The sequence below is a fragment of the Ctenopharyngodon idella genome, chromosome 2, assembly GCF_019924925.1.
Source record: "Ctenopharyngodon idella isolate HZGC_01 chromosome 2, HZGC01, whole genome shotgun sequence".
Taxonomy (NCBI): Eukaryota; Metazoa; Chordata; class Actinopteri; order Cypriniformes; family Xenocyprididae; genus Ctenopharyngodon; species Ctenopharyngodon idella.
Window position 1 is genome coordinate 6,942,916 of NC_067221.1, and position 13,227 is coordinate 6,956,142.

Consider the following 13,227-nt stretch of genomic DNA (forward strand, 5'->3'; position numbering starts at 1 on the left):
TACATTTTAGATTTACTTAATGTGCCGAAAAATTGTCTTCATATTCTTTTGTGAGCTTGTATAAAAATGATTATTTCTTGACATGCATGAGCAGATATCACATTTATTAGATTAAAGGTAATGCTTGGTTTTAAACTGTGTATGTGAAGATTTTCTTTGGCATGTAAGTGTATTTGCGTATGTTTTGTACGTATGTGCATTTCTAATTTGAGAATATACATATACTTTTTTTTTTTTCAAATAATTTTCTCTTAAATGCTAAATGAGCTTTTTATTTAATTGAAAATATTTATTACATCCTAAATGTAGACTTTTTTCACGACAAATAAAACATTAAAATGTAATATAGCTTTTGATGTTCTGTATGCATACAATCTCAAATCACTGATCACTATAATCAATTTCAAAACTAAAACTATTTGAACATTAAAAGTTGATATTTTGCTCTTTTCAGGTGTGAGTTTTGGAGATGAAATCACACCAGACAGCACTGAAGAGTCTGCTGCAGAGGGTTCAACTGTTACATTATCCTGCAGTTATTCATCTGCAGATTCACTTCTCTGGTACCGTCAGTATCTCGGATCAGCTCCTCAATTACTTGTGCTTAAAAAAGAGAGTGTGAAAGAGGCTTCTGAGGTAGATGGCAGGTTCTCTACTAAGACCAGAAAAGAAAAACAAGCCACAAAAGAGATCAAACGTGTGTATCTGGAGATCTCCTCTGCTGCAAGCAACTAACCCTACTTCTAAGCCTAAACTTGACATAAACTGTAAACCTTCAAATCTGATTGGTTGATTGGAATGTTGATCCAGGAACATGTTGCACTTGGTGAAATCAGGTTCTGCATGATAGGTGTATTGTGTTACTGCTTTGGTTTACTGTTTCTGATTTTATTTCATATTTGTAAGTCACTTTGGTTAAAAATGTTAGAAATACCCAAATTCACCACAGGGAGGCAGCATTCCTCAAAGTGTCATCAAAGAGACATGAGTCATGTGAACGCTTGAAGACTTGAAATATCTAGAGAAGAGAAGCACAGATGAAACAGAGAGCTTCAGTCAGATCTAAGACAGAGAGACAGAATACATGTTAAAATATTAATATCTTTATCTCAGCAATGGAAAAATGGCTGATTAGTACTCTTTTCCTCACAGCACAGATTTTTGGTAAGAATTTACACTTTATTATTTTAGTTTATATGTGAGTTAATTAATATATGTAAATGAGCAATAGTTAAATCTATTTTTCAGTGTGCTGGGGGCAAGACAGAGTTGAACAGCCTTCAAGAGAAATGACTGCAAATGAAGAGGATCAAATAACTTTAATGTGTAATTACTCTACCAAAGCTGCAGATAATAATGTTTATCTTTTCTGGTACAAACAGCTACCAAACAAATCACCAACATTTATTCTGAATAAATATATATATGGTGAAGAAACTATTGAGCCTGATTTTAAGAAGAGATTTTCTGCAACATTGGACTCCACATCAAGATCAGTTCCTCTGATGATCCAGGATGTGTGTGTGTCTGACTCTGCTGTGTACTACTGTGCTCTGAGGACCACTGTGACTCAAACACACTCAACACTCACACAAAAACATGCTAAATAAATAAAAACTCTCCAACTTTGCCAAAGCAACACTATAAACCAAGTAGAAACATATTATAAAATAACATTTCACATATCAGTGAGAAGAAGTGAGAAGCATATCAGTAATATGCAATAAATGCTCTTTCTGGGGAACCATGAAGAATCACATAATTTAAAGTTCAAGATGAACCTGCAAGTTATGAAGCTGCAAAGTTCTACTCAAGCAGAGCATATATTTTCGTTTAGTTTATTTTTATTTCTTCAGCTTTTTGGAGTAGAGTTTTATATGATCCAGAATGTGCCGGTGTGTCTGGGTTTTTAACCAGCACATATAGGTCCCCATCACACACTTTCTGATTTCTTTCTTTCAAGGCTCTTGTGTTCAAAACTGTCACTTCCAACCAATCACCTGCATCTGAACCAAAGATGAAGACACTGAAGACACGCCTCTTCTGTGAGCTCTGAACTAAAGCATTAGCATCGGAGCACAGAGAACATGAACACATCTGTAGAAAACATGGAAAAACACCTGTTTCTGATTTTATTTCTGACTTCAGGTACAAAATGATTCACTTTATTCATTCTAATGATGCAGAAAACAGTGTAAGAAATATTTTTTATGCAATTTGACTCAGTAATTTTCTTATTTCCTTGATTTAGGTGTGATGACTGCAGACAAGATTTGGCCAAATAAAGAAACTAGCGTTATAAAGAAGGAAGACGAGACTGTGACCCTCAGCTGCTCATATGAAACAGACAGCAATTATGTTTATCTTTACTGGTACAGACAGTATCCTAATAGTGAACCTCAGTATTTAATATTTAAACCTGCCCGATCAGGTACTACAACTGGGAACCCCTCTGATCCTCGCTTTCAGTCGACTACATCTCAAACATCCACTGAACTCAAGATTAATGGAGTAACTCTGTCAGATTCAGCTCTCTATTATTGTGCTCTATTAGTTGGAGCCCAGTGATACAAAGTCTATGTGAAGCTGTACAAAAACTCAAATTCATTTTTCACTTTGATCTCAAGCCACATCAAACCCACAATCTATAATTCACATAATACAATTACACCAGTGGAAACACCTGTGTGTGGTTACGAATGAAATTTAGTTCAAGTTATAAAGGGAAATTAACATTTTGTGGATTGCTATTAATATGCAAAGCATGCAAAACCAATCCTAATAGATGTGGACAGACTGTATATCACAAACAATAAAACATATTTTAAGAATAAATAACAAAAAATACATTTGAAAAAATGTCTTATTTTTGAAAGTTTCTTCTAATAATATACCCAAGTACAATAACAATGTCAAGTGCTCTGTCTCGAATTAGTTTAGTTCATCGAATTGAAATAAGGGGTCAGTGCTTGAACCAACATATGATAAAACATCAAAGCACTGCAATTTTGTTAAAGTACATCCACTCATTACTATACATTTTAGATTTACTTAATGTGCCGAAAAATTGTCTTCATATTCTTTTGTGAGCTTGTATAAAAATGATTATTTCTTGACATGCATGAGCAGATATCACATTTATTAGATTAAAGGTAATGCTTGGTTTTAAACTGTGTATGTGAAGATTTTTTATGGCATCATGATGAAAGAGGAGGAGTTTAACATCTCACATGATCTTTAACATGATCTTGTTACATTTGACTGTCACAAAGCTCAGTCCTGCTGCAGTGAACACACACATGTACAATGATACTTCATTCAGTCATTCTGCTCTCTGCTTTGACATGTAAGTGCATTTGTGTATGTTTTTCATGCATTTGCATTTCTAATTTGAGAATATACTTTTTTTTTTTTTTAAATAATTTTCTCTTAAATGCTAAATGAGCTTTTTATTTAATTGAAAGTATTTATTGCATCCTAAATATAGACTTTTTCACAACAACAAATAAAACATTAAAATGTAATTGTTAACTAGCTTTTGATTTTCTGTATGTATACAATCTCAAATCACTGATCACTATAATCAATTCAAAACTAAAACTATTTGAACATTAAAAGTTGATATTTTGCTCTTTTCAGGTGTGAGTTTTGGAGATGAAATCACACCAGACAGCACTGAAGAGTCTGCTGCAGAGGGTTCAACTGTTACATTATCCTGCAGTTATTCATCTGCAGATTCACTTCTCTGGTACCGTCAGTATCCTGGATCAGCTCCTCAATTTCTTGTGCTTAAAATAGAGAGTGTGAAAGACACTAAGACATCAGAGGTAGATGGCAGGTTCTCTTCTAAGATCAGAAAAGAAAAACAAGCCACAAAAGAGATCAAACGTGTGGATCTGATCATCTCCTCTGCTGCAGTATCAGACTCTGCTCTGTATTACTGTGCTCTGAGGCCCACAGTCACAGGAAACACTGTAACTCTGTACAAAAACCTGACACAACTGAAAAGGCATAGCTATAATTATGCCTTCTACTAAACAGACTGAAGCACATAACAATCGAAACAATCAGATTCCCAAACTGCCAATTCAGACACTGAGAACAAGTTTGATGGAACACATTCAAAGACCCATGTTTGAAATTAGATATAATAACTTGTAAAACCCCCAAATTAAAGTCATTATATGTGATGTAACTGCTACCAGCATTTACATAAAGAAAATAAAATGTGCAAGGAGAACAAAAAAACAGTATGCAGACTTTATTTTCTTGGTTTTCATTTTGTAATGCCGTTTGAACCACATATTTATTGTCAAGCCTTATTACAGGATCACTAGCTCCTTCTTTTCTATTTGCATAATAAAATATATATCTCATTTACAGATTACTCGTTTGTTCATTTATTATTTAATATAAATGACTGAAAGTCTAGAGCAGCTAAGATAGTTGCAGTTCATAGGGGTGAGTTCAGATATAGAGAACTTATTCATCTGGTGCAAGTCATGTTTCAGTGATAAACAGAAAGTCCAAGTTATTTGATGTGAAAAAAAGTCATTCAACAGAAAAGTTTTGTTTGTTACAGATCCCACATTTCTCAAAGCCATTTTAATTGGCACAACATAATTTCACATAATGACATAATTTTCCCATATCATAGCACTATTCATATTATTGGCTCATTCATATTTTTCTTAGGCAAAATCATCTGCTAAATAAATAAATATTTATATCTATAATTTCTTGCAGTTGCAAAAGTTGTCCTCTAGGCAATGGCAGAGCAAAATCATGAGAAGCGGAGCATCACATTGAAAGCAGGAAGTTCCAGCGTGTTTATGTGTGAAACTGCAGAGACTCACAGTAACACAGAGCTACAGCTCAGAGCACGGAGAACATTAATACACAATTCATATGACCGAGTAAACATGGAAAAACACCTGTTTCTGATTTTATTTCTGATTTCAGGTACAATATGATTTTTTATTATTACTGTGGTCAGAAACATCTAAATGCTATTTGAGAAATTTTGTGCAACTTGACTCTCAAATTATGTTGTTTCTTTGTTTTAGGTGTGATGACTGCAGACAAGATTGGGCCAAATGAAAAAACTGTTATAAAGAAGGAAGGCGAGACTGTGACCCTCAGCTGCTCATATGAAACAGACAGCAATAATGTTAGACTTTACTGGTACAGACAGTATCTTAATGGAGAGCCTCAGTATTTAATATGGAAAAATGCTCGGTCATTGAGTGGTACTGGGAACCCCTCTGATCCTCGCTTTCAGTCGACCACATCACGTACAACCACTGAACTCAAGATTAATGGAGTAACTCTGTCAGATTCAGCTCTCTATTATTGTGCTCTAAGAGTTGGAGCCCAGTGATACAAAGTCTATGTGAAGCTGTACAAAAACTCAAATTCATTTTTCACTTTGATCTCAAGCCACATCAAACCCACAATCTATAATTCACATAATATAATTACACCAGTGGAAACACCTGTGTGTGGTTACAAGTTAGAAAGTTCAAGTTATAAAGCTAAATGAAAGAAAGTGAAAGAGATCAAAATAACAGATAAACAATACATATTCTATTAGATATATAACATGACTTTAGTACATCACAGCTTGATACATTTGATTAAACATTACATTATCATCTGATATCTCCTCTGCTTGAGTCTGCCTGAAAAAGTCTGATCAATCCAATAAATGTCATTTTACTTTTGATTAATTAATTCTGACTTTAGTTACAGTATTTAATTATTTCACAACATAGGCTAATGTTGCATTTTGTGGATTGTTATTAATATGCAAATCATATGCAAAACCATTAACCAAAATACATGTGGACATATATCAAAAACAATATAACATACATATTTTAAAATTAAATAAACTTTGAAACCTGATTTAGATGCTGGTGGCATGAAAATATGTAATGTTGTGTAATGTCCAGCTCAGCAAATGTATTAAGAAGAAAGTATCATTCCTCAAATTATTATATAAGGCTGAACCATATGAAGAATCTAAAACGACTAGAAAAATCACATTATCCTCTCACCTGACTACTCGTCTTGATTGAGATACACAGAGATTATTATATGTAATAACATGTTACACAATCAATCAGTCATAGGACACTATATCATTTATATACTTTAAAAAATCACAAATGATTTCAAAGGTTACAAATGAACTTCAAACGTGAGGTGTTTAATTCAATAAATTCACCACCAGGGGGAAGCATCACTTAAATTCTCGCGCAGTTGCTGAAAATGATCAAGAGAAGCTACTAAAGAGAGATTCACCATAAGGAGAGACTCACATTAGTAGTTTTTCTCTCACTCTCTTCAACTCAGAGCAACAATGACAAAATGGGTGATTATTGCTCTTTTCTTCACGGCACATGATTTAGGTAAGGACAATCTTTCATTATTTACACTTTATTTATTTGAGTATCTGTAAATGATTGTTAATTTTTGTCCCATCTCTTCCAGTGTGCTGGGGACAGGACAGTGTTGATCAGCCTTCAAGAGAAAAGACTTCTGCTGAGGGAAATCAAGTGACTTTATTGTGTAATTATACCCTCATGAGCGCTGCAAATGCTTATCTCTTCTGGTACAAACAGCTACCAAACAGATCACCAACATTCATTCTGAGTGTCTTTTCCATTGGGAAAGGAAAGACAGAGCCTGAATTTGAGGAGAGATATCATGCAAAACTGGATTCCACATTAGGAACAGTTCCTCTGATGATCCAGGATGTGTGTGTGTCTGACTCCGCTGTGTACTACTGTGCTCTGAGGACCACTGTGACTCAAACACACTCAACACTCACACAAAAACACATTTCTCTGACATTGATGACAGATACATAACCATAATGAATCCTTAAGGAAGAGGAGACATTCAGTATTGAGGAACTGTGGTTCAGTCAGACTCCTCCTGCAGGTCTCTGATATGTGACAGTGTTAGTACAACTTTATCAAAGAGAGGCTGAAACAAGAGTCTACTGTAGATTTCAACAACTTCATTTTATCTAAAGTATTATTTTAACAATTTCTGTGATGGCAAACTGGCAAAGAATTGTAGTCTTCTTTATCACATATTTCTGGGGTAAGTCAGATTCTGTAAGTATTCATGCTGTAATATTCTTCTAATATGAATATGAGATCCTCATCAGTGATGTTATACATTACAGGATGTGATTCTCTGGACAGCGTTGAACAAAATCCAGGAGTTCAAACTGCTGTTGAAGGTGCAGCTGTAACAATCAACTGTCAATATGAAACCACTGATTTATCACCAAATCTCTTATGGTACCAGAAAAAAGTGAATGGATTTCCAGAATACGTGCTGGGCAAATTCAGTACGAATGATAAACAGTTCGAAGATAGATTTAGCAGCAATCTCAACACAACTACAAAATCATTTCCATTGACAATCCAGGATCTGCGTGTGTCAGACTCTGCTCTGTATTACTGTGCTCTGAGGCCCACAGTCACAGGAAACACAAGAACACTGTACAAAAACCTGACAAAACTGAAGATGTACAACTAATTTCCTTCCATAAAAATCTATTTGAATTAAAGTTAGATTATGAATTCATAATATATAAATATGTGAAGGTGAACACTATAGTTGCAGCAGTGGTATGATAAAGTATGCTTATCTTTCTGAATACTAATAACGATATTTATTCACACTGTACTCTAGGATGTAAATCACTGACTAAATGTTAATTTATATATAGTTCGACTTGCTTTTTTTTTGTCTAAGCTGTGTGAACTGTACAGAACCAGATGAATTCCTGTTTTAGTAGCACTGAAATTCATGCATCTAAACAGAGAATATCTGATGATAATCTGGTTTATGTTTCTAAAATACTATAACAACCAAAGTATGAGCAATTTATCATATTTTATATGTTGATATCTGATGATTTATATCATTTGACAGAGATAGTAAGTAACCACAAGAGGGAGCTATGAACTATAGCAATAGAGATGACACTGTGGACTATATGAAGATGAAACTGATCTGCTCTCTGGAAGAGGGAGGGTTTAAAACAATGATATCTGGTGAGATATTGTTAAACTTCAGACAGATCATAAGGAACAAACACAATGATGCTCCAATCTGTCATTCTGCTTTCTGCTTTTGCATGTAAGTATTGAAGTGTTTTGTGTTTTGCATTTACAGTAACTATTCTGAGCAGTCAGAATATGTATAAAGTGTATTTTGTATATTGCATTTTATGCTGATACATCTAAAATAAATTCAATTCAAACACAAGTTAATAAAAGATTTGATACTTTTGCAGATGCAACACATGGAAATGAAATTAAACCAACCAAAACAGAGGAGTTCGCTGTTGAGGGTTCAAATGTTAAATTATCCTGCAGTTATTCAACTGCAAATACTCTTCACTGGTACCGTCAGTATCCTGGATCAGCTCCTTAATTCCTTGTGCTCATCTCAGACGGTTCAAAACAAGCTCAGGAGTCTTATGTAGATTCCAGATTCACTGCCAAAGTCACTAAAGTCAAAGAAAACTCTGTGGATCTGGAGATCTCCTCTGCTGCAGTATCAGACTCTGCTCTGTATTACTGTGCTCTACAGCCCACAGTCACAGGAAACACAAGAACACTGTACAAAAACCTGACACAGCTGAAAAGGCATATAATTATGCCTTCTAAACAGATTGAAGCACATAACAATAGAAATAATTACATTCCCAAACTGCCAATTCAGACACAGAACAAAAGTCTGATGAAACACAAAGACACGTTTACAATGAGATATAATAACTTTGTACAAACCCAACATTAAAGGTATTATATGTGCTGTAATGAAAGGTGAGTTTCACAGTGTAACTGCTAGAAGCATTTATAAAGAATAAAACAAATTAAAATATACAAGGAGAAAAGAAACAGAATGCAGACTTTTTTATTTTTTTTATTTTGGAGGAAACTACTAAAATTAATCAGTTTATAATGCTTTTTGGTAACCATAAGATGGCAATATGCACCACATATTCATATTATCACGCCTCATTACAGGATCATTAGCTCCTCCTTTTCTATTTACAAAATAACAGATATCTCATTTACAGCTCTTGTTCACTCGTTCGTTCATTTATTTGTCTATACAATAAAAACGAGTCTTCGGTTTTATCAGTATTTGCAAATATTTTTTGAATAGTTTTTACTCTTCAAATATTTTTGAACATTTTGTTTCTATATTACATTGATGTTTTTGCTCAATTGTAAACTGACGAACAGCATCATCTCAACAGAGAGCAGGAAGTTTCTGAGTGACTTTATGACTCAGTTCCTCCTGAGTAACTGTAGAAACTCAGAGCATCAACACAACTGATCTGACTTAGTGAACATGGACAGACACTTGGTTCTGATTTTAATCATGACTTCAGGTAAAATATCATTTGATTCCAGAGGTATGGAAAATAGATAATCAAGTGTAATGTGACTGAAACCCACATGTGTTTTAAAACATATGCACATTTTTTATGTTTATGTTTATGTTTGCAGGTATAATGGCTGCAGATCAGATTGGGCCAAATAAGGGTGCAGATTTCATCCATACAGAAGGAGAGTCTGTGACATTGAGCTGCTCATATGAAACAGACAGCAATCAAGTTACACTTTACTGGTACAGACAGTATCCTAATAGTGAACCTCAGTATTTAATATGGAAATATGCTCGTTCATATAGTGGTACTGGGAACCCCTCTGATCCTCGCTTTCAGTCGACTACATCACGTACAACCACTGAACTCAAGATTAATGGAGTAACTCTGTCAGATTCAGCTCTCTATTATTGTGCTCTAAGAGTTGGAGCCCAGTGATACAAAGTCTATGTGAAGCTGTACAAAAACTCAAATTCATTTTACTCTTTGAAACTAAACCACATCAAAACCACAATCTATTATACACAGAATTTTTTTAAAAAAAAGTGGAAACACCTGCATGTGAGTGTAATAAGAAATTTTATCCAGATATACAGTATATGTTAAAGGAACACTCCACTTTTTTTGAAAATAGGCTAATTTTCCAACTCCCCTAGAGTTAAACAGTTGAGTTTTTTTCCATTTTCGAATCCATTCAGCCGATCTCCGGGTCTGGCGGTACCACTTTTAGCATAGCTTAGCATAGTTCATTGAATCTGATTAGACCGTTAGCATCTCGTTAAAAAATGACCAAAGAGTTTCAATATTTTTCCTATTTAAAACTTGACTCTTCTGTAGTTACATTGTGTATTAAGACCGACGGAAAATGAAAAGCAGGCGCAATGATATTACGCAGCGCCTGTGATCACCTGCTTGAACAGGGAGCGTGCCTTGCAACCATGGAGACATTTGTGAGAGGCGCTGCATAATATCATTGCGCCTGCTGCACCCATGGTACGCCAGCAAAGTTCCTTGATTATTACGCCGGAATGAGAGTATAGTTCCTAGCCATATCGGCCTAGAAAATCGCAACTTTTAATTTTCCGTTGGTCTTCGTACACGATGTAACTACAGAAGAGTCAAGTTTTAAAACTCAACTGTTTAACTCTAGGGGAGTTGGAAAATGAGCCTATTATCAAAAAAAGTGGAGTGTTCCTTTAAAAAAGAGGTAGCAATAGAAGTGAAACAATTCACAAAAGATAAGTTTGTGAGCAATTTTGACATTCACAGACTACATAATAAATTCAGTCATTTCAGCTAATAGCGTCATATTTATCATTGTTTTTTTGTTTTTTTTTAAGATTATTATTAAATGTTTTTTATTGATTTTATTCTCCTTCTTCTCACAACCAAGTGTCAAAGACTGAATATCAGAGAGTCACTGTGAGAAACTGCAGAACAGAGCGCTGAGAGCACTAACAAACTCATATCAGCTTTTAAACATGGAGAAACATCTAAGTTTGATTTTAATTATGTCCTATGGTAAGCAACCACACGTTTTTTCCACTACAGTATAGTGATATGGATTATTCAAATGTAATGTGTATCAATTTATTTATAATGTGTGCATGATCTCACATGTTTGTAACACATTTCTTTGTTCATGTTTGCAGGTGTGATAGCTGAGGACCTGATTTGGCCAAATATGGGTTCAAATCTCATCATTAGAGAAGGAGAGTCTGTGACACTGAGATGCTCATGTGACACAAGCAGCAGTTATGTCAGACTTTACTGGTACAGGCAGTATCCAAACAGAGAACTTCAGTATTTAATGTTTCAGGTGTCGATATCCCGATCAACCAATAACCTCATTAATGATGATGTGACTCTGTCAGATGCAGCTCTTTTGAAAAGTTTCTGGATGGTAAAGGCAGTTATAAAGAAATAAGGCCAGATTTACTAAACAGGGCAAATTAGCATGAGACTGCAATCATTAAATAATAGTTCAAATGCCAGTAAACTGACTACTGCAAACCTTAGTAAATCACGTTGCATGGTTTGTGCTGGTGCAAGCTGTTAGTAAATCTGGCCCTGAGTCTTCATATCAAAAAGTGTGTCCTCTGTATGTCCACTGCTACAAAATGTAAACATAATGTGGTCATGTGTTAGAAATACATAATTTCACCACTGGGGGGCAGCATCACTTAAAGTGTCATCAGCAGTGTGCCATGTGAGGACCTAGAGCTATTTGAAGACTTGAATATCAAGAGAAGAGCAGCAGAGAGGAAACAGAGAGCTTCAGTAAAGATACAGAGACACATTCATTGAACATATGTTAAAATAATCTCTTCATTTCAGCAATGCAAAAACTGATTATTATTACTCTTTTCTTCATAACACGGTACTTTGGTAAGAAAGACAATCAATTACACTTCAGTGTCTGTAAATATATATATATATATATATATATATATGTGTGTGTGTGTGTGTGTGTGTGTGTAAATTATAAATAGTTTTATATATATTTTTCAGTGTGCTGGGGACAAGACAGAGTTGAACAGCCTTACAGAAAAATGACTGCAAATGAACAAGATCAAGTTACTCTCCTGTGCAATTATTCTACCACAGCTACAACTGCATATCTCTTCTGGTACAAACAACTACCAAACAAATCACCAATATTTATTCTGAGTAAATTTACAGTTGGTAAAGGAACTACTGAGGATGAATTTAGAGACAGATTTTCTGCAACATTGGACTCCACATCAAGATCAGTTCCTCTGATGATCCAGGATGTGTGTGTGTCTGACTCTGCTGTGTACTACTGTGCTCTGAGGCCCACTGTGACTCAAACACACTCAACACTCACACAAAAACCCTGTTCAACCTCTGATGTGATGTGATTACTTACACTGTTATAAGGACCCTGTGAACCTACTTATTACTTATTAACCTAAAAAAAAAACAGATTCACATTTGCCATAAACACTATGAAAATGCTTTGCCAATTGCTACTTTTATTTCTTCTTTTATGAAAACCTCTTAAAACAACATGAATGTACATTACTTTTTAAAACATTTCTTTAATTCATATTCAGGTGTAAGTCAGAAGAGACTGTATTGAACCGTCAAACAAAACAAAAAACAAAACAATCGAGAAGTCGTTGTTGTTTTTTAGGTGATAATGTGATCTGATCTATACCAACAACAGCTGTTTATTTTATTTTATTTTAAAATGGTTTTGGATTTTGTTACAGTGGAAGTTAGGACACAGAAGTTTTTTATTCGTATTTTTTAGCCTGAAGATGGCGATATCTACATACACATGACACCACCTCATGTTTATTATTGTAAGTCTTGATTGAAAAGAAACATCTGCGGTTGAACATCATCACTATATCAACATGACAAGCAGAAGACAAAGCTTCTCCTACAGCTGTGGAACGCTGCTATGAATTACATTTTCCTATTTCCTTTCATAGATAAACAAAGATGTCTCTCAGAATGCCTGTTTTATTCATTTTGGCCTTTAATTTCTATGGTAAGTAATCAAATCTTTATTGCTGTAAATAACTGCATTATTAAAATTATATTGCTTGTATAATTATGTTATTATGCATTCACAGGGTGCTTTGGGAAAGACACTGTTAATCAGTCAAGTGAGACAAAAACTGCCACTGAAGGACATCAGGTTACCCTGAGCTGTGAATATGAAACACTTCGGTCTGATCCATATCTTTTCTGGTACATTCAACGCTTTAATGACCTTCCTGAATATATACTGATGAAATACAAGTTTGGATCGAGTAGCAGTTCTGAAT

The 13,227-nt window shown here is 34.6% G+C and overlaps 2 gene segments (V, D, J or C); both read left to right on the top strand.

Annotated features, from left to right (window-relative positions):
- The first annotated feature begins 3,277 nt into the window (after positions 1-3,277).
- Positions 3,278-4,384, top strand: LOC127501275 (T cell receptor alpha variable 19-like). The segment is given in 2 exon segments: positions 3,278-3,346; positions 3,640-4,384. Coding segments are annotated over 2 exon segments (438 nt in total).
- A 379-nt stretch (positions 4,385-4,763) lies between these two features.
- On the top strand, positions 4,764-5,380 carry LOC127498991 (T cell receptor alpha variable 18-like). The segment is given in 2 exon segments: positions 4,764-4,962; positions 5,067-5,380. Coding segments are annotated over 2 exon segments (507 nt in total).
- Positions 5,381-13,227: the final 7,847 nt, after the last annotated feature.